The sequence below is a fragment of the Seriola lalandi genome, unplaced genomic scaffold, assembly GCF_002814215.2.
Source record: "Seriola lalandi dorsalis isolate HSWRI2012SDOR001 ecotype SW California unplaced genomic scaffold, Sedor1 jcf7180002054394, whole genome shotgun sequence".
NCBI lineage: Eukaryota > Metazoa > Chordata > Actinopteri > Carangiformes > Carangidae > Seriola > Seriola lalandi.
Window position 1 is genome coordinate 395,879 of NW_019524947.1, and position 21,594 is coordinate 417,472.

Consider the following 21,594-nt stretch of genomic DNA (forward strand, 5'->3'; position numbering starts at 1 on the left):
TTTACATTAGTCATGAGGAAGAGATGAGCCTAAATCTGTTTCTGTTTGGGTGCTGCATTCAGAATACATCCCCTCTGTGGATTTCATCTCTTTGCTTATTTAGCTCTCAACACCAGAGAGAGAATCCCTCGCTGGAGAGCAATGGCCAATTAAGTCCAGTCGACCATTTCGGGTGAAGTGGCTGTCGATGCCAGTAAAACTGTAAAGTAAAAATACAATGGGATTCCCAGCACCTGCATTTGTTTTTCCTCCCTGCTGTCAACATCCTTTACAGTCGTTGCCATCTTATTTGAGGACTTGATTGCTACATTTTCCTCACCATCAGTTCATCCCCATGAGATACAGGCCTATAAAGTGGCTATCAGTGATCTCAAGATGTTACACAGTTTGTGATGAATGGATGAATGCTTCTTGTGGCTCCCAATTCACATGCCAATATTCACTCTTCTTCTCCTTCATATCTCCTTCTCCTTCATATTGCAAATGGCCAAGATGGTAGGAAAATCTCTCCCCTGTAACAGTATAGTGAAGTGTTTTGTTTGACCTTGGTTTGCCTTTTTCCTCTCATGTAAATCCTCTAACCTCAAGAAAAGCGCAGACGAGCCTTCCACAGCTCAGCCGCTAACACCAGAACTTCGGTTTTTACTCAGAACTGGATCAATAAAAGGTAGAAACACAATGATCAACAGAGATGAGGGACTCTTTTTTTCAGTCTGTAAACGTTCTCCTTTTGAAGTCTGATGCCATTAGACTGAAGACATGGTTTTCTTTTCTCTTTTCAATCACCTATGTTTGATTTTTGGGTTGTTTTCATCAGACAAAAGCAGTCCCTGCAAATCGGTAATGAGTTTGGTGGACGATTATAGATTACAAGGCTAAATTGCCTCATGCTCTCAGAGATCAGCGGCTACCTCTGTGCTTTTCTTCTGAGGAAAGATTTAAAATGCAGCTCTGGCAGCTTGCACTGTAGGTAGAGGATTTAAATTGATAGGATGGAAAAAGAAATTGGTCACACGGTAGACAAATTTTGCCAGAGGTAGAGCAGTGTTAACGCTTCCTCTCAGATACTTGTGCTCCATTTTCCTCCGAAACTTTGTGTTCAATTTGGAGCGATCAAAAAGATTCCCCTGTGAACCAGACAGTGTCGGGTGAATCAAGTGATATTACATCACTGTGCAGCATCAAAATGTCCTCGTGTTATTTTCCACTCACAGTATCCCCACCCCAGCTCTAAACAGTGCATCAGATATGATGCTGACAAGATCATAACAGATGTTTCTATCAATAGTTTAATGAATCTGTCCAATATCCTTTTTCTCTCTTCCAAGATTTGTTTGTGAATAGTTTTTTTTTCAGACTCACAGGGCATTTTTAGCACAGATTGCAGATCATATCAACGGGGTTATTTGCATGAACATGGCTTTCATTTTTAAATGTTCAACAAATATTCATCAGATGCCCTTCAATAAACACTAAGACACATACTTGCTATAGTTTCATCTCTGCAGCCAGTTTTTGTCTTGCCCTTGATTTATCTTGTTATATAAACACAGAGCGAATTGAACTCTTGCTGTGAGGCAATCAGGGAATTATTATATGAGCACATTATATGTAAATGCTTCCCTACCTCTGAAACAAGTTGGCCGTTGCTTAGTGATCAGGTAAGACAATGGGGATTTGATTATGGTGAAAATATTGCATCAGAGATTGAACAAACTCAAGAGTTTGAAATTAAAGTGACACAAGAACCTCTTTTGAGGTTTGAATCTGTGGTTCAGATTTACGGTTTGGAAGATTTTTTATTAAAGTTCGTTATTATTAAAGCTCAAAGTAGCCTTTGCTGAGACGATGCTCAAAGGCTTTGTCTTTACCTGATGGACCTTTGTCTCTGCGTTGTCCTCCAGCTTCAGTGAGAGATGTCAATCTTCCATTCACAAACACAAACAGCAGCACACATCTCTTTGCTTCAAAGGTGGCTGTCTGGTGCTTAACAGATCAGCGCATGTCCTTGGTGGAGCCTGTCAGCGGCAGCCTCAGCTGTCAGGCTGATCTAAGATGGCAGACCTGTGGACTGCTGTCATATCCAGGGAGAGGTGTCCTCTGCCAGATGCTTTAGCTGCATGGACACCCAGTTTACCTTCACCTCTTTTTAAATAGCTGAGATTAGGGATTGCTTTCTAAGCTGTGAACCCAATGGGAATATTATTAAGATGATTAGACATGGGGAGACCACTACTTACATTGTTAAATTAAATTCTTGACGGCCATCTAGCAGTTATGCACAACATGGGCAGTGAAATTGCTTTTTTTATAATATTGTATTTTTCTGTGGAGGAAAGCACAGTGTTATCTGTACATTTGTGATGTGACATCCTGTAAGTATCTTGAGTCAATTGGTACCCATGTCATCAAATCAGTAGCACAAGGAATGGAAAAGGGCAAACGTGTTGACATCCTCACAAAGCTCTCACACCACCTTGTCCCTTGTTCTACCAGCATTTCTCTGTCAGACAAGCTGGGAGCATGGTTAGTTGTTACAGTTGCAGGGAAAAGCATGTAAAGTTAACCCACTTTGATATCAGGCATCGTGGTGGCTCAGTTGACCAAAGTAAATAATGAAGGTGGCAGCAGCAAAGATTTTTCCTCTGCCAAGATCATTTTTATTGTATATCAGGACAACGTGGTGTTTGTTGCATATTTCAATGTTCAGAAAGCAAAACGGCATTTGTCAGTACTTTCAAAATTTTGGCCAATGTATTGAGCGTCTTATGTAAAACCATCAGTTTAGATGTTTAATATGTAGAAAGTGTTGATTGGATCTACGTTTAAGGTGTGTTTAATAGACTTCTGTAAGTAAGTATGTAAGTATGCCTAATGTAGATTCAATTGTAGCCTCAGAAATCCTTTAATCATGTGATTGAGTGTATAATAATGACAGCTTGACCTGAGGTAGTCCTTTGCAAAGCAATAACTCAATGCACCTTTAGTCCCTTTGAGGCTTACTTTTTGATATTTCCTGCTAAGGTCAAGCCAGATGGATTTATCAATACAGAGGGAAAACTACACTATCTAGAGTATTTAGTGGTAATTGTGGCTGCTATGCTTGATATCCACACACTGATTTTTTTTTTTCTTTAAATGAAGAGGAAAATATAATGCAAGTGTAAGGCATTGTATGAAAACCTTCATGTTCAAAAAAGGTCCTTCACAGGTTCATTAAAAAAATGCTAATCTTCTTTCTCTCTCAGGGACGGGCTTATTTTATGTTTGTTTCGCAGACAGATAAAGACGCCTAAGCCCTTCATTTCAGATATTCTCTCTTCCCACGCAGTGTTTGAGTAGGCTCTAATCACACACTGTGATTCTTGTTCTTGGAACCTCAACCACTGGCTTCGATTCATGAGAAAAATCTTGCATACTTAAGAGTACGATTACAATAAACTGCAAGGCTGTAGTTAAATTTTACACAGCCGTAGCTCAGCTTCGTCACAAATCTGGATTAAGACACATGTTGGACAGTCAGAAAGTTGTAAATAATCTGGATAATATACCACGTGTTTATGCCACGTAATAAAATGTAATTTAGTCAGATGTTACAGCTGCGGTTTTCTCTTTTCACTGGTGAAACAAACCTATGAAAAAGGACCACAGTGACAAGCAAGAGACTTTTAACACTGTATTGAGGTTGATTGTAAGGTCATGCCACAGTGGCCCACAGTTAATGCAGTGATTCTCTTTAACACGGGACAGAGGCGGTTGAGACAGGCTTCAGCGTCATCGTTTCCCTCGCTGCAATAAAACCTCTTGCCCTGCACCACCATTCACTGCTCAGCGGCTTATCAGCTGCAGTCAGGGGGTCACATGTTGTACACTTCAGAGACACGCTCCACTCTGAACCTGACATAACCACAACGCTCACCAGTGACCACCTCCACAGTTTGCTCCTCTCCTCTCCCCAAAGAATTTTAATTTAATGCATTTAGCATAATTAAATCGAGGGACAAATGAGACAAACCGTGGAGACGCAAATTCAATTGATCAGAAAGATTTCCATAACTGCTGTAATCAATAGCTAATCTACCATCCCTAATGGGAATGAATGGGAGCATTTTTTATTGAAGACAGTTGTCAACCCATTCTGCAAAGAGAATAAATCGGCCGCTTTTGCAGCTGATAAGTAAAAGCAATTATAAAAGCCAGCAGAGAGCTCAGACAGAGATTTTGTCCCAGTACAGCAGCAGCAGGTAGAAATGATGGCGCTCTTCCCTCCCATAAAAGGTCACACAATTTCATTTTACTTGTCTTTTTTTCCCTGAAGGCAATCTGAGGTCATACAAAGGAAAAAAAAAAAAGAATCTCGAATGCGATTTTATGAAACTAATTTATAATACATGTGAATGAAAAGTCTTTGAAACTCACTTTTGTAACATCAAAAGTCTACAATAGGAGTGAGGAATTTACTAACCAAGAATCTTCTTCTTTGGTCTTTTCAGTGTCTGCGGACATTGGTGGGCCACACAGGGGGCGTGTGGTCATCCCAGATGCGAGACAACATTATCATCAGCGGCTCCACTGATCGCACACTCAAGGTCTGGAACGCGGAGACAGGAGAATGTATCCACACCCTCTATGGGCATACCTCAACAGTGCGCTGCATGCACCTACATGAGAAAAGGTATGGAGCAATCTCACCAGTAACCATCAGTAAATCTATGTAAAGAAACCAACACTTCTGTAGTGACTTTTGGCACCACACTGCTTTTGATATGATGCAAATTTAGGCAATAACTTTAGAGCTGCGTCAATTAGGTGTTCAACTGTTTTGAGTATGGATTAATGATTTAAGTCATTTTTCGATCAAAAAAGCCAAATATCTGGAAAATGATGGGCAGATTGATCAGTAAAGGAAATAATCATTGGTTGCAGCTTAAGCTTAGTTGTTGCTAAATAAACCCAATTAACCTGTACGTTATACTGTATCTGGAAATTCTGCCTTCATGTCAGGCACTTCAGCATCACATCCAAAAAATGTTTTATTAGTAATGTAATTGTTTTAAATAGTTTAGTTTCATCTCTCTCATGCCTTTCAGATTCTGTTTTGTTGAGTTACATCTGATTATAGTTCAGATTAATGATGTGTGTTGTTATGTAACTATGTGACACTTTTATTACGTTGCCATGAGGCCAGGTTTCTCTTGTACAAAAAATTAGATCTCCAGAGACTTCTGGTTAGGATAAATTAAAACTCACTAATTAACACACTTTATCCCATTTGATTAATCCTTACAAAAAACCTAAGTGTCATAGCAACAGTCTCAAAGAAGTGAAAAAAGTCAAAAATTCCTTTCATGTTCCCCATGAATCATAACGGTGATTCCCACCGAGCAAAAAGAGCAGCTCTACAACAGTAAAGGAGGACAGTATCTATATGAAAGTGAGCATGTGGTCTCATAGTGATTAAATAGACCCTGTGAGGCGTTTTAAGTGAACTGCCGCTCACTTATTTACTCAATATTACACTCCAGAGACTCAAAGTGCTCTTTTCGCCTTAGGGCCCACCAAGGTTTTTGTGTAGCATTTGATTGCTCACCCACTGGAAATGCTGTGAGCTGCAGGCAGGCTGTGAATAAGATGTAGGTTTTCATCTTTGTAGCACTGAGGCATTTTATAAATAAAGAGTATGTGCTGTGTGTATCTACAGCATATTCCGATCTAAATAGCCTGCAAAAGAGAGAACTTGATAATGTGGAGGAATGTCTGTCTTTGTTTTTATTGAGGCATCGGCAGTCTGGTGGAAATTAAATAAAACGGCGTCAATCAGTGAATAAATGGAATATATATATATTTTTTTCTTCTGTTTCTTTTTTTTTTTTAATATTAACTGTAAATAATATCCTTGGTACAAAAGGTATTAACAGTAATCTGAAAAATGTAAAACTCAAACAAAACATAAACCTTCTTTCCTAAGGGGTGTTTCTGTTTTAATAACCGATAACATTTCTTTTCTTTTCCACTCTGGGTGAAGACGCTGCTCAACGGCGGCTGTTTGAGTTAAAGAAGTGTTTTTGTACATTCAAGTATGAACATGAACGTGACAGTGTGTGTTACTTGTCAGATGAACAAAAGAAAATGTTCATACCTGTCTCATTATTCTGTCAATGCAGCTAACACAGCTTGAATGACGAGTTGTGAGGAGGGTGTTGAGTTTAATCTTACAGAATGCGTAACTTGTGGGAGAAGTTCTTCTCAGGGGAAAAAAACAGCTCAACATACAGTCCTCCACAGAATGTACCACACCCAGACTCAAACATTCAACCTTTACTCCGTCTTAAAACTTAATGATGTCCTGTCCGTCCTGCTTCCTCTCAGGGTGGTCAGTGGCTCTCGTGACGCCACGCTGCGCGTCTGGGACATCGAGACAGGTCAGTGTTTACACGTCCTCATGGGCCACGTGGCGGCAGTGCGCTGCGTCCAGTACGATGGGCGACGAGTGGTCAGCGGTGCCTATGACTTCATGGTTAAAGTGTGGGACCCCGAGACGGAGACCTGCCTCCACACGCTGCAGGGCCACACCAACAGAGTGTACTCGTTACAGGTGAGCAGCTTCAGAGACACAAAGACAGGCGCCGTGTGTGTTGGTGGTTTTCTGTATTCGTACAGCAGAAATTTACTTTTGATCTTTTCACTTTAAAAATCTTGATCATACTCCATATTACATCTTTTACACATCAAAACTAATGTTAGCAAGCTACATTAGTTTTGTGTGTGTGTTTTTGTATTAACGGAATTTAGTGACAGTAAGTAACTAGTAACTCCAATGAATGTGTAAGTTATACAAAGGCTAAGTTTGAACCTAAGAGCAGCAGGAGCAGTTGGCTGGATGACTGTTTATAAACTGTGCATGACTCCTCGAAATCTCTCTCCTTGTGCTCAGGTAGTTGTTTTTGTGGCGCATGAAAATCCATAAACAAGGCAATTGATTTCACAATATTAATCTTCATTTTGTTCATATTTATGTACAATTTTATAACTTAATGTGTCCTCTCCAAATGTGTTGTTATTTGCTTGAAAAAATTAATTCCTGTGTGTCCTCTAAGATGTCCTCTCACCCGCTCTGTGTGATGACAGTGCACTTTAGCGGGTACCGTCGCCCTCAGAGAGGAGGCTGTTTAAACGGGGGAACACAAAGCTTTCACAGATCAATAAAATTCATTAATTTCAATGAGTTTAATCTTAACTTTAAACTTGTTAATAGAACCAAACTATGCTATGTAGGCATCTGTGCCATCAACTGCAAGTTAAGGTGACATCTGCGGTTACCTTGAACCGGCAACTTGATTTCCAGCCAATTGAAATTGACCCTCTCTGTCTCTAGTTTGATGGAATCCACGTGGTGAGCGGCTCATTGGACACGTCTATAAGGGTCTGGGACGTGGAGACGGGCAATTGCATCCACACGCTAACAGGGCATCAGTCACTCACCAGTGGCATGGAGCTCAAAGACAACATCCTGGTCTCAGGCAATGCAGACTCCACTGTCAAGATCTGGGACATCAAGACGGGCCAGTGCCTGCAAACACTGCAAGGTGAGTGCACCATCTCAGCAGGGTGTTGTATCAGCTATATGAAAGTTCAAGTGTAGTGTATCATTCACACTAAGCAAAAACTAGTTAAGTTAATTTAACACATCCCCAGTGCAGATCTAAGTCATTCCTTAAATTGCAGCAGAGCACTTAGAAAAATGGAAGGGACTAATGTTAGAAGAGCTAGAGGAAAAAAAAACCTTTACTATTTACTCTGAACTGTAAATGAGCCATAAATATATGAATATATAGCTGTACATAAGTGTAGAAAAATGGCAGCGCCAACCTTAAACACCAACAAAAAGCATCCACGTTTGGACTTGAAACTGATGGTTCAGTTAGAACCGAGACGAAATGACGTGTGTGTGTGTGAGTGTGTGCGCGCGCGTGCGTGTGTCTGTACTCGGCCAACACCTTGTGGGTCTGCTGGCCCTGATTAGTCTCATTTTCTTTGTGTCAGTTTGAATAGCTTGAACTCCATTAGCAGCACTGGTGCCTCACAGGAAGTTGGAAATCCTTTGCTTGAATAGTAGTGGCAACCACCATTGCCCCGCCCCTAAATGCCCTCATTAACAAACTACAACCCTGCGTGTTGGTCCTCCCAACACCAACACACACACACACCCGCTGAACAAAAGGATTCCCTAGTGAGAGTCTGAAGAGAGGCAGGGATAAAACCAGGGGGAGGATGTGTGTGTGCCTTGTTAAGAGGGGGCAACTACAGTGAGGGGAAGAGGGCAGGGGAACTTTGTGGGTCACATAATTAGGTCAGTGGACAATTTCTGCTAAGCATTTGCATATTCATTTATGTGTTTTGATAAGACAATAGGCCAATACAAGGCCATCACTGTCAGCTGAAGGGAGTATAGGTAGTGATGGAGCAGGCTGCTTTGTTGTGGTAATGCAGAGAGAGGGAGGGAGGGAGGAGAGAGGCAGGGATGTTGGGGGTTGGTGCAGAGCATTATTGTATACTCGGGTAAATAACACAGCCTTTGAACTAACCGGAGACAGAAATGGAAAAGATGTGAAAGCTTGTTGAGATTTCGACAGATTTTCTCTGCAAATGGATTGTGAAAGCGGAAAGAAATTAAATTTCTGAATGAAATGGCTGCTATAGCAACCTCAGCAAAAAAAAAAAAAGCAGTTCATTTGCCTGCACTTGATTCTGAGCTTGTTTGTGTTCATGTCACCCTAATTGATTTAATTAAGATATCATTTTCATGTCCTTAGGGGAATCTTAAGTCGCCGCACACATACAGCCACAAATAAAGTCACCTCAATGAAAGCAGTAACAGCCGCCATCTTCACTTTAACTGTGGCCTCCTGCCAGCAACCAGCACACAAACACAGCAGACGGAAGTGTAGCTGGAGCCGCTTAGACTCCGCGACAGTGATAGGCCTGAGCGTCTCACTGCAGCCCGTCCTTAAGCCTGACTACAGCAGGAAGACCTCACTACACTGTCACATCAGCCTCAGGAATAAGGGACAAGCTTTTCCCTTCTCGCTGACTTAATAAGAATTTTTGTTTAGAGCTCTTTATTCTGTAGCTGTTTTTTCCTGCCACAACTCTCTTTCATTTCAAATTCACCCATCCACGACTCTGCTCACTGCATTCCTCTAGTTATTAGGAATGACAAGAGGAGCTATAGGAGGAACTATAGAGTCCGGGTCAGGGTTCCCTGCATGAAAGTGTTTATTCAAGTTTGTAAGCTTCTCGTCACGATCTGTTTCCCTCAGGAGATGACAGCCTAACCGACAGACAAACTCATTACATACAGCATTTGCTCTTTTCTCCTGAAACTTAATGTTTTAGGTTTATATGAAATTAGCGGAGATGATCTACTTCAGCAATAAAACACTGGAAAACCCAACAGGAACTAATAGTCCCTCTTGCACATTACTGTGTTTTCATCACAGTTGAAGAACCATGGACAGTAGATAACCAGAAGCAGACACAACTTTTTGCATGAGTAGCAACATAGTCATCATGTTGTCCTTTGTCATGTACTTATGCATGCCGGTGACTTTTTTTCCCACATTGGAAAGCAGATGTGCAGAGGCAGAAATGGAGACTAAAAATGCCAGAAAGGCGAGATGCCTGTTGTAGCAACAGCCTGCAGTGTGATGCCCAGTTATTTTTCTGTTTTAGTACATAACTGGAGAGTTCCTGTAGTGAAAAAGACTAAAGCTTGTCCTCGTCATTCTCTACGTCACACTTCATCCCTTTAACCATTTTTTTTTCTCTTTGTGTGTTCAGGTCCACACAAGCACCAGAGCGCCGTGACGTGTCTTCAGTTCAACAAGAACTTTGTCATCACCAGCTCGGACGATGGCACAGTTAAACTGTGGGACCTGAAGACGGGGGAGTTCATCCGAAACCTGGTGACTCTGGAGAGTGGCGGCAGCGGCGGTGTGGTGTGGCGCATCCGGGCCTCCAACACCAAGCTGGTGTGCGCAGTTGGCAGCCGCAACGGCACAGAGGAGACCAAGCTGCTGGTGCTGGACTTTGACGTGGACATGAAGTGAGAAGGGACGTGGTGGGGAAGCATGAAGAGAGCGCACCGCGGAGAGGGAGGAATAGAGAGAGAATGGGGGATGAGGCACCTAGAAACCAGAGGGCCAACGCCGCTAACTCTTCACCCAAACTCGCAAAATCTGCAACCACCACCACTAACAGTGGGCTGTCCTGTCCTCTACAATTATCTCCCCCGTCCCCCTTTTGGGTAAATGTTACTGACAAAGCCACAGACCCTCACATGTGTTTAGCCCCTGCTTTGTACCCCTACCACCCGTACGAGGTGGAGCCAGAGGGGATCGGGCTGGAAATGGGGCAGGGGGCCATGACCGGTCTGTCCCTTGATTAGCTGGGAGAAAAAAGAGAAGAAGAAAGGAATGACTGACGACTGAACTCTTTTGAAGTGACTCTCCACCCTTTCGGTTCGGGGGCAGCTTCGCACAGAGACTTGGTTTCGCTTCAAGCCTGACAGATTTTGAGATGTACAGAGATATATTATTTTTTAAAGCCCCAACCCCCACCCCCCATCAGTACGCGCCCTCAAACACACACACACACTCAAACCAGAAAAGTGGAAAACATTGACCGTAGGAAAAGATTGGGGAAGGTGGGAGACGTTTAAAGGTGAATTTCCACACAGTTCCACGTGAAAAGCTGCTTGATGTAGAGGAGAGAAATTGGAGGGTTCAGCCTGTAATCAGGCTCGTTTCTTGTCACTCCATTTCCGTTCTTGTTCTCCACTCGGTTTCTGTAGTTTGATTTCTTTACAATATCGCACACAAACACAACTGTGAATTTCAGTACCTTTTGGGTTTATCATATGAAAGGGGTTTCTCTATTGATGTTGTTTTTTTTTTTTTCCTCTTTCCTTGCCGTTGCCAACAGCAACAAATCCCAGTATTAGAAACCTGCTCGGTTTAGGTTTGCTGTCATTATGTCACAAGGTTTTTTGTTCTTCCTTTCTGTTTTCTACATACCTGGGTTTGGAGCTCCATCTCCACATAAACATCAATGCTGTCCAGAATTTTTCAGTCTAGCTGGGGTGGTTTCCTCAATGCCGGTGCTTAACGAGAAGTAAAGGTTCTTTTCTCAAAGCGCTGTGGATTAATGCCCCTGAACCCCCCAGCCCCTTCCCCTCTACTGTTTTCCCCCAGTGGCCAAACTGTATTTATGCTGCTAGATGAATGGAAAAAAGAGAGATGGAACTTTTACTTGCTGTGACGTTTTAGTCCCAGGCGAAATTCCAAATTGAACTCTGTATGTTTGGACTTCAACAAAAGATGACAAAAGATAACATCCAACATTTTTGTTTTGTTTTGTTTGTTTTTGCCACTGAAACTTGAGCCAAACGTGCCTCTACGAGGCTGAGAGGAGGGAGCGCGTCCGACAGATTCTGACGGGATCGCCTGCAGAGAGGAAACAAGCGGATGTACACTGTTGGCGTGCGTGTGTGTGCGTGCATGAGTGCGTGTGTTAAGCGTGTTAATGGGCAACTTGTAAACACATTCCTTGGGACAAAGCTCTTTCGGCCTGTTCTTTGGGGAAATGTACAAATGCTGTGTGGACTGGCAAAGAAAAAAAAAAAACTAGCAGATGTATCAACTTTAACACGTGAATGAGAGAACTGTTCGTATCCATGTGTGATTGTTGTTCCATTCAAAGATGTCTGAAGCAACAGAGGAGACCATCACAAGCATCAAGTGACAGGTCGAGCTGCCAGGAGTCTTAGTGTTACATGTGTTGCAGTGAAAATCACCGCGGTCGCAGCCTCGTGGATCGTCAGTGGGAAACATAAAAACACAAAGGCAACAAACGTGAACTGAAACATTGTAGCCAAACGAAAAATCGTCTCAATCTCCAAGAGTCACAACTCAAGCTGAACTGTGAAAGTGGTATAACACTGTATATTAAAAAAGAAAAAAGAAAACAATCTTGCTCTATCTCCTCTCGTTGTTTTCTCCCTCTGTTTTAATTTATGATCTGGTTTGAGAAATCAGATTTGTTGCAGGTGTTTTATTTTTTCAGTTCATGTAAACTGCCTGGCAAAAAAGAAAACAGACAGAAAAAACCTTAAAGGGATTGTGTATTTGTTTGATTCACTTAGAATTTTATTTTCTTATAACTTAAGTGCAATAAAATGTGGGTTTTTCTTTTTTCATTTCAAGCATATCAGTTGTCTGTTTTTGTTACCTGTGTGAAGGCATCTTATATGTTCAATAAAGCAAATTATTTGGTTAATTACATCCACGAGGGAATACTTCCAACATTTATCACAGCGCAGGTTTACGGGCCAAAACGATCACAGCCATTCATTGTAGGTCAGAGTTTCCTTCAGTGGCAACTCTACTTGATCCAGTGGAAGGAATGAATCATCTCCTCTGTTCTGCTTCCTGTTTGTTTCTCAAGTCACGATTATCTAAAAGCATAAAGCTGGCGATTTTCTATATTTGTTGTTATTGTGCCCTGAAATGACCAAAACCAACCAACCTGCCTCTTTCAGAAATTTGGAAGGAGGAAAAAAAAAAAAAGTTGATATATAGATATAGATAAGCAAAATGTGCAATGGAATCAGACTTAATTAATCACGCCGACCATGAAGCATGTGACTCAAACTTCCACTGACGAGACTAAAAATAGCAGCAGATGAAAACATGAGGAGACTAACCTTCCTCAAATTAATACAAGAAATAAACACAAATGCCATATTTCCATAATGTTTCCATATCGATTTCATTTGCTTGACATTGGACTGGAGCTCTTAATTACCGCAGCTTTTGTCCTAGTAGCCTGCAGTGGTTTAACGGCGCTGGACACTAACAGCTAGTAGTAGCTGTGAATGTACTTTCGCTCGCATTGACCTTTGGGTTTGTGGCCCCAAGACTATTGGTTCCAACAGCGGATGACACCGTTTAATCACAAATGTATTTTGATCATTAAAAAAAAGGCAGCTGTAGTTTTCGGCAAACATTACTCAAACAGAAGTAAATAGCGCATTTGCTGGGGACTATTTTCTCTCTAGTGGGTATTTATAGCAGCAAGAGTGTGTTATGTGGGATTGACCCAAAATAAATTACAGTGTTCTTGTTTATTGTAATGAAGGAACAACAACGGAGCTCAATGGCACAGAGGAAAAAGCTCTGCGGCTTTGGCCTTACAGGCAATGCTTGTTAGTAAGATCTTATTTTTTTTCAGGGGATTTGTTGACAAGAATAATAAAGAGTATCACCAGTTCTGTTCTTTCAATAGCTCAACGTTACATACAGTGGGGCCAGTCTGAGGTCTGTTTCCACAGAATTTAGCAGGATGTTCTTTGATTCCAATGAAGGTTGGTAAATTGAAAAAAAATTGATCAACATCAGTTTGCAGATGTCTCTCTGGAATCTGGGATTTTGTAATGGTAATTTACTATTTTTGGATATTTTATAGACTAAATGATTATTTGATTATGAAAATTAATCTGTTTGCAACCTTAGACATCGTTGCATTTGACTGCACAGAGTGACGCTTGAGCTAGGTAGCCTTAAGAGGCAGATGTAAAATTTTTTCGTTAAGAATTGTATTTTTTAATCCCGCTGTTGAAAGAGATTAATCTCCCCTCTAGAAAATGATAATGGACTCTTTTTTTCCATTTAGTCTTTAATTTAATTCTTGTTTTTCAACCTATTAAGATAATTTATGCATTTTCAGCTTCACTGATGCCAGAACAGAAGAACATGTTGCATTCACTGTCTCAGCTGTATCTGAAGCTCTGTGAGGGCGACCGGGGAACTATTTGAATGTGACCCTCTGTTTTGTTTTTTTTGTTTTTTTGGTCAGTGTCAATTATATCCAGACGGTTATCTGTCATGAGCCCATAGAGCTCAGTGTAGCAGCAGTAACAGGGTCTGTGCTGCGGATTCCCTCCTGCCTGTTGCCTAGTGATAGCTCGTCTCTGGCCCGGCCTCAGAGCTCAGTGTGCACTCACAATATAAACGGTATTGTGAGGAAGCAGCAAGAGCTGTACATCCTCACATGAATGGACGCGTGGGGGAGTTTCCACTTTGGTTGGCAAGGTTACTCTGTCCGCCTGTTTGTTCCCAGGCTCCACTCATGTGTTGTGTAAGCAGCAGCTCTGCTCCACTGACTGGTCATGGAGGATAGTAATCGACTTTTTTTTGATAGCCTAACAGAATATTTGTTTATAAATCTTTTTCTTGCTTCACACATGGACATGAAATGTTGTAACGAATCTATGATGTAGAGTTCATCAGCTTTGTTAACTGATTAATGATTTTGCTACAGTTGCAGTGTGGCTCTATGAAAAGCTGTCAGTGTGACACTCAGACTGAAACTCTTGGATGGATTGCCATGAAATGAAAACACAGCTGTGCACCAGTGCAGCATCACAAAGCTGCTAGAATGGCTGCAGATTAGTTTTTGTTCTCTAGTTACAGCTTCTCCCATGTGAGATTGTGCTACTTTTGTCAGTTCTTATGCCTCTGCGCTGGCGACAGCCGTGGCCGGAGGCGTTATGTTTTCAGGTTGTCCGTCTCATTCCCCTGACCGCGATATCTCAGGAACAACCTCAAGGGAATTTTAAATTTGGCACAAAATTCACTTGGACTGATTAGATTTTGGTGGTGAAAGGTCACTGTGAGCTCACAAAACTTGTCTTTGGACAACTGAAGAATTCACAAGTAACTGCAACTGGACTGGTTGGCGGATATGTACAACCACGAGGTGGTACTTATAGTAGCCTAAATTATTAGAAATTTAATATTTTTGGGTTTTGGACATTTCTTCCTACAAAACAACACATTTCAAGACTATTACTTTGTGATGATACATTTTTTCACTATTTTTGGACATTACCTAGATTAAAAGATTGATACAGACAACAGCATTTGAAGAGGTGCTTACATCCTTCACCGATATTTAAGAAGCAAGACTGCACCACAGTGTAAAAACAGTGTTTATACAACTTATCCAACCTGTGTAGTCCGCTCCTCATCTCTGCCTGGGGCTAGGGTTAGTAGCATAACACACCTGAATCTTTTGAAACTTTTGAACTCCTTTACATACTACTGTGGTAGTTTAATCCAATGATAGGAAACAAATATACATTTTAATCTTCACCTGTACCTAGTTACTTTCCAAAACTGAGAAAATAAATAATAGCTGGAGAATCAATAATGAAAGTAACAGCTCTACTCCGGTTTAGATTTCTTAGGAAATTCTTTCTGGGGAAATAACATTCGTAACATGTACTTTTCTTGGAGAAAAAGCTCAATGGTTCATATACTGTAACAAACAAGATCATCTGGACTAGGAGACACTGATGTATCTCCACAGGCAGTCTTTTAATGAACTTAATTCTAGGAAGTGATGAATCATCTCATTCTTTGAGGTTATTAGCCATTTATCTACCTTACACTTACTGCCTGGACTGCACTACACTTCTTCCTCTTGATGAATGAATGTCCCTCTCTCTGCTCTCACCGCTCAAACGAACCACGTCTGCTGTTGCCCTCAGCAGTAACTCATCCAGCCACAAACAACACGCCACGGTCATGAGAGATGGAAACCAGTGAGGGATGCACCTCCGCCAAACAGATTTTGATGGCATGGGACGCATTTAAGGGGTTTGGATGTCAAGATAAAAGAGATAGAGGGGGGCTCCCACACCTCATTTCATATCCCTCCATCTCTTTGTTCAGTAATCCTGCCCTGCAGCATCGTGGCTCCTCTCATTGCCAGCAGATTCTCAAAGGACTGTAGCATTAGCAGTGGTAGCGTTTCACGTCTCTGCTTAATCCTATTTTGGACCTTTGTTGTAGCCCGAGAACTGATAAAGGAGAACTTAATCGCCATAACCTGCTGTCAATGGATGATGTTGAATGGAGTTCAACATTGATCTGTGCATATAGGTTGATCTAAACTGTTTTTGTTTCCTTCAGGCAGCTGATGTTGATGTCAACCATTTGTCTTCACGCTTCCCCCTCTGGATAAGCAAATACATTGAAGGCTGAGGGGTCAGGAGGTTCACTCAACTCCAATGTGGCTCAAAGTGTGAATTTGACAAGTCTGACCTTTTTCTCCTTTACAGTTGTCTTGCCCCCCCAAAAAAAATCTGCAGTTCTTGAAAACCGCCATTGAAATGCCAGGTTTGTCACTGGTAAAATTGGCCATCTGAATGGATTTCTGCATTTGATCACAGCTCAGCAGCTCACCAAATCACATCTTGTGTTTCATAATGAGATGTGTCAGGGCCATTCTCGGGTACAATATTCCTGCATGAGAGAGCTTGAAGCAGAAATATTCATTCACCTTTTCTCTCTTTTTCAAATCAGGCACGGTTAATAACACCCAGGTGAATGCAAGGAAGATCGGATCAGCTGAAGCCCTTTGATTGCCCTGATGGGATTCATGCCTGACTGCCAGTATCAAGAACCTGACAGCAGGAGGTAAAACTGCAGGGGTCATTCATTCACTCAATATCCAACACACCTCCAACCGCTAGACATTTATTTTAAATCACGGTTGAGTTTTCAGTGTCTCAATAAATTACAAATCATGTCAGGCTGAATTATAAAGAACATCTAAAATTTTCTGTTTCAACTCTGCATGTACTGTACTTCAGCATAACTTTGAGGAACTTATACTTTACTTTGTACGACTTTGAATCTACAATTCAAAGCAAAATATTACATATTCTTTACCCCACTAAATTATTTTAACAGCTTCATTTACTTCAATTCTACAAATATGGCTGCAACTAACAGCAATTGTGAGTCCAAATACTCAAAAATATTAAAGGTTTAGTTTACAGTGACAAAGAAAAGCAACAATTTTTTTTATAGCTTGAAAAAATGACTGAAATGGAAATTAATTGAATATCAAAGTAGCCTAGTTGCAGATTCATTTTCTGTCGATCAATTAATATATATACACAACTAATGGGCGCAAATATAATATGATGCATCACTACGGATTAAAGGCCTGCATGTCCAGAGAGGTGTTTTTAAATCACTGTGGATGATGAGACCTGCTCAGGTTATACAAGGATTTATGTGAGGTCACCAAAGTCCATGCACTAATAATATGAGTGATTTACCTTTGATTTTACTTCATAAACAGTAACTTCTTGTTGTAACTTGCCCTGAAGATGAGACAGATGTCAATCAAGCCCGGTCTGTCCACCCTCCTACAAAAGGTTTAATCAAACAGAAAAAGCAAGAAACACATGTGAGGGATGGACCATGGGTGTACGGTCATAAAAAGGTTCAAATTAGCTTCACTCAACAAGATGCATCAAAATCCTGCTCACATTTGAACTCTTTAGTAACAGTAATCCTGTCATGTAATGAACTCTGAAACTGAAGTAAAGGATGTGAATATTTTTTCTATGACTCCCTGGGGGTCATCACAGTCATATGTGGGTCTATAGGTCACACGACTGTCATACGAGTCTTCATGAGGGGAAAAACTCATGTGGTTCTGGCTCAGTAGGAAACTGCCTGAAGAAAGACATGGTAGAACGGCATTACAGCATAGATTATAGTTACTGAGTACTGACATATCCTGTGACCTGGATGACTAAAGGCTCCTTTACACTGTGCAACTTTAAGAAATTTCCTCTGGGCGCCCTGCTGGTCCAGGGCTTTATGGCACCAACCATGACCCATATTGCTCCCAGTTCAAGCCCCAGCTGTGGACTTTTGTCACATGTCATTCCCTGTCTCTCTCTCTCTCAATTGTTTCCTGTTATTCCTCTACTGTTGAACATCTATTAAAGACTATCCCAGACAAAAGCTGAGAATCAGGAAGGAAACCTGTAGTCCTAGATCGCACTGTGACACACATCCACTGACGGACAGTTTGGAGCTTTTGCAGCCAAATAACTCTCTGCATTTTAAAGTCTGACTGTCAGAAATTTAGGGCTAATTTCTCTCAATGGGATTCCGTCTATGACCCACATTTACAAACCAGAACACACTGGCCGACATTGCAGGAGTCATTTCTGGAAAAAGGTTTTTCAAAAAACAGAGCGAGTGCTATGACTGAGGTTTGTGTTTTGTTTTAGTGCAGATTCAGATACAATCTGAAACAAACTGCAGACATGATTTTATTAGACCTACAGTATGTTGAACAGTGTGACATGCAATGACCCTGCTGCTGTCATCTCACAGTGTGTAGGGGCGCTAAGAATCTTCACTGACACACAGCTGAAAGGTCAGATCACCCAGATGACAAACGACACCACTATTTACATGTAGTGTTCCTAGCCACGCAGATTGCTTTGATTTTATAGGCTGAGATTTTAACTTGAATTAAACCAAAATGATTTTCATGACTAAAAACCACTCAGGGTACAGTGAGTGAGAAATTATGTTGAGGGATGCAACAACCCCGTCACCCCTTCAAAACAAAAAGATTGGCTTTTTAATGCCGTCGATTTATTAACATAAAAGCTATGAATTTACATTCAGAAATGCCCATACGAGAAAATAATATATGTACATGTGTTGAATTTCTATATATAAAATATATGTATGTATGGAGTTAAATCATATATGTATTTAAAGGATAGAGTATATATGTAAAATTATTTATGAAATTGGATCAATATCATATATTGACATTTGTGTTTAGCTATATCTTATATCTTACTATATATCCAGAGGATGTATACATGTCATAATAATATATCCTTTTATAATTGACTCATACACCAACATCACTCTTGATATAGGAACATATATGTCATATATATATACATCATTGTATACTAAGGCATAAAAAGTCATAGTATAGTAAGGCATTAAAAAATTGTGTAGTAAGGCATAAATAAAAGGCCAAAGTATATTAATGGCGTACAAACGTTATAGTATACTAAGGCATTAAAACATCATAGTATAGTAAGTCATAAAAAATTGCCACAGTATGGTGAGTAATAAAAACATCATATAATAAAGCCTAAAAAGTCATAGTGTAGTAAGGCATAAAAGAAGTCATAGTACAGTAAGGAATAAAAAAAAAAATAGTAAGGCATAAAAAGTCATAAAAACGACATAGTATAGTAAGGCATAAAAAGTCATAGTATAGTGAGGCATAAAAAGTCATAGTATAGTGAGGCATAAAAAGTCATAGCATAGTAAGGCATAAAAATGACATACTATAGTGAGGCACAAAAACGTCATACTATACTAAGGCATATAAAGTCATGAAAATGTCATAGTATAGTAAGGCATAAAAAGTCATAGTATAGTAAGGCATAAAATCATCATAGTATAGTAAGGCATAAAAAGTCATAGTATAGTAAGGCATAAAAAGTCATAAAAACGTCATACTATACTAAGGCAAAAAAAGTAATAAAAATCTCATAGTATAGTAAGGCATAAAAAGTCATAAAAACGTCATACTATAATAAGGCATAAAAAGTCATAAAAACGACATAGTATAGTAAGGCATAAAAAGTCATAAAAATGTCGAAATATGGTAAGGCATAAAAAGTCATAAAAAGGTCATAGTATAGTATAGCATAAAAAGTCATACTATAGTAAGGCATAAAAAGTCATAAAAACAACATAGTATAGTAAGGCATAAAAAAGTCAGCATAGTAAGGCATAAAAAGTCATAGTAAAGTAAGGTATAAAAAGTCATAGTATAGTAAGGCATAAAAAGTCATAGTATAGTAAGGCATAAAAAGTAATAAAAACGTCATACTATACTAAGGCAAAAAAAGTAATAAAAATGTCATAGTATAGTAAGGCATAAAAAGTCATAAAAACGTCATACTATAATAAGGCATAAAAAGTCATAAAAACGACATAGTATAGTCAGGCATAAAAAGTCATAAAAAGTCATAGTATAGTAAGGCATAAAAAGTCATAATATAGTAAGGCATAAAAAGTCATAAAAACGACATAGTATAGTAAGGCATAAAAAGTCATAGAAATGACATAATATAGTAAGGTACAAAAAGTCATAGTATAGTAAGGCATAAAAAGTCATAAAATCGTCATAGTATAGTAAGGCATAAAAATTCATAATATAGTAAGGCATAAAAAGTCATAGTATAGTAAGGCATAAAAAGTCATAAAAAAGACATAGTATATTAAGGCTTAAAATGTCATAAAATCGTCAGTATAATAAGGCATAAAAAGTCATGAAAACGTCATAGTATAGTAAGGAATAAAAAGTCATAAAAACAACATAATATAGTAAGGCACAAAAAGTCATAGTATAGTAAGGCATAAAAAGTCATAGTATAGTAAGGCATAAAAAGTCATAAAAACGTCATACTATACTAAGGCAAAAAAAGTAATAAAAATGTCATAGTATAGTAAGGCATAAAAAGTCATAAAAACGTCATACTATAATAAGGCATAAAAAGTCATAAAAACGACATAGTATATTAAGGCATAAAAAGTCATACTATAGTAAGGCATAAAACGTCATAAAAACAACATAATATAGTAAGGCACAAAAAGTCATAGTATAGTAAGGCATAAAAAGTCATAGTATAGTAAGGCATAAAAAGTCATAAAAACGTCATACCATACTAAGGCATAAAAAGTCATAAAAATGTCATAGTATAGTAAGGAATAAAAAGTCATAATATAATAAGGCATAAAAAGTCATAAAAACGACATAGTATAGTAAGGCATAAAAAGTCATACTATAGTAAGGCATAAAAACGTCAGAAAAAACGTCATAGTATAGTATAGCATAAAAAGTCATAAAAACGACATATACTACCATTAAATTTACTATTTAATTTATTGTTATCTTTCCCAACCCTTGGAATCTCACAGGGAACGTAACAGTATAGTAAGGCATAGGAAGGCATATTATAGTGAGGCATACATAACAGAATAGCATAGTAATAGCATAAAAATATCATAGCATAGTGGGGCATAAAAAGTCATAAAAATGACATAGTATAATAAGGCATAAAAAGTCTAGAATAGTGAGGCATAAAAAGTCATAAAGCTCATAGTAAAGTAAGGCATAAATTAAGTCACATAATAGTAAGTCAAAAAACGCCACAGTATAATAATGACATGTCATATTATAGTATGCCGTGGTATTATGTTTATGTACTGGTCTGCCCTCTTCTTTTCTCTTGCAGGTGTTCCGGCACAGTTGATCTCTGTTTGCATTCAGAGGCTGGAGTATAAAGGCGGAGTACAGAGGCTTGACCAGCGCCATAGAGCCATTCGACAGCAGTTGGACTGTCTGTGTGTCGTCTTGGAGATAGCTCATTGGAGCTATAGTGATCACATTTGGTGTTTATTGTTCATTTTGGTTTGTCTTGATTTGGTAGTTTTGGCAGTTTATTGTGAATAAAACTTCTTTATTATTTTCTGAATCTGTTTCCCTGTAGCTTTTTTGCTTGGCCTGTTTTACTATTTAATTTATTGTTATCTTTCCCCAACCCCTGGAATCTCACAGGGAACGTAACAGTATAGTAAGGCATAGGAAGGCATATTATAGTGAGGCATACATAACAGA

At 39.5% G+C, this 21,594-nt stretch overlaps 1 protein-coding gene and 1 long non-coding RNA gene across 4 annotated transcripts in view; both read left to right on the top strand.

The window, feature by feature from the left end:
- The window catches only part of fbxw7 (F-box and WD repeat domain containing 7), a 109,886-nt gene extending 97,545 nt beyond the window's left edge, over positions 1 to 12,341 (top strand). For 2 of the 3 annotated variants that reach the window (XM_023409497.2, XM_023409498.2), the window contains exons 8-11: positions 4,494 to 4,675; positions 6,370 to 6,595; positions 7,376 to 7,586; positions 9,841 to 12,265. In XM_023409497.2, coding sequence (XP_023265265.1) covers positions 4,494 to 4,675; positions 6,370 to 6,595; positions 7,376 to 7,586; positions 9,841 to 10,109 — 888 coding nt within the window. In that variant the 3' untranslated portion in view covers positions 10,110 to 12,265. Of the gene's footprint in view, positions 1 to 4,493; positions 4,676 to 6,369; positions 6,596 to 7,375; positions 7,587 to 9,840 lie in introns of all 3 variants that reach the window. The other variant, XM_087174917.1, reaches the window with a different exon arrangement.
- Positions 12,342 to 14,132: 1,791 nt separating this feature from the next.
- On the top strand, positions 14,133 to 21,451 carry LOC147818928 (uncharacterized). The gene is made up of 2 exons (XR_015437466.1): positions 14,133 to 16,541; positions 21,212 to 21,451. It is a non-coding gene; the product is annotated as an uncharacterized LOC147818928 (long non-coding RNA).
- The last annotated feature ends 143 nt before the right edge of the window (positions 21,452 to 21,594 follow it).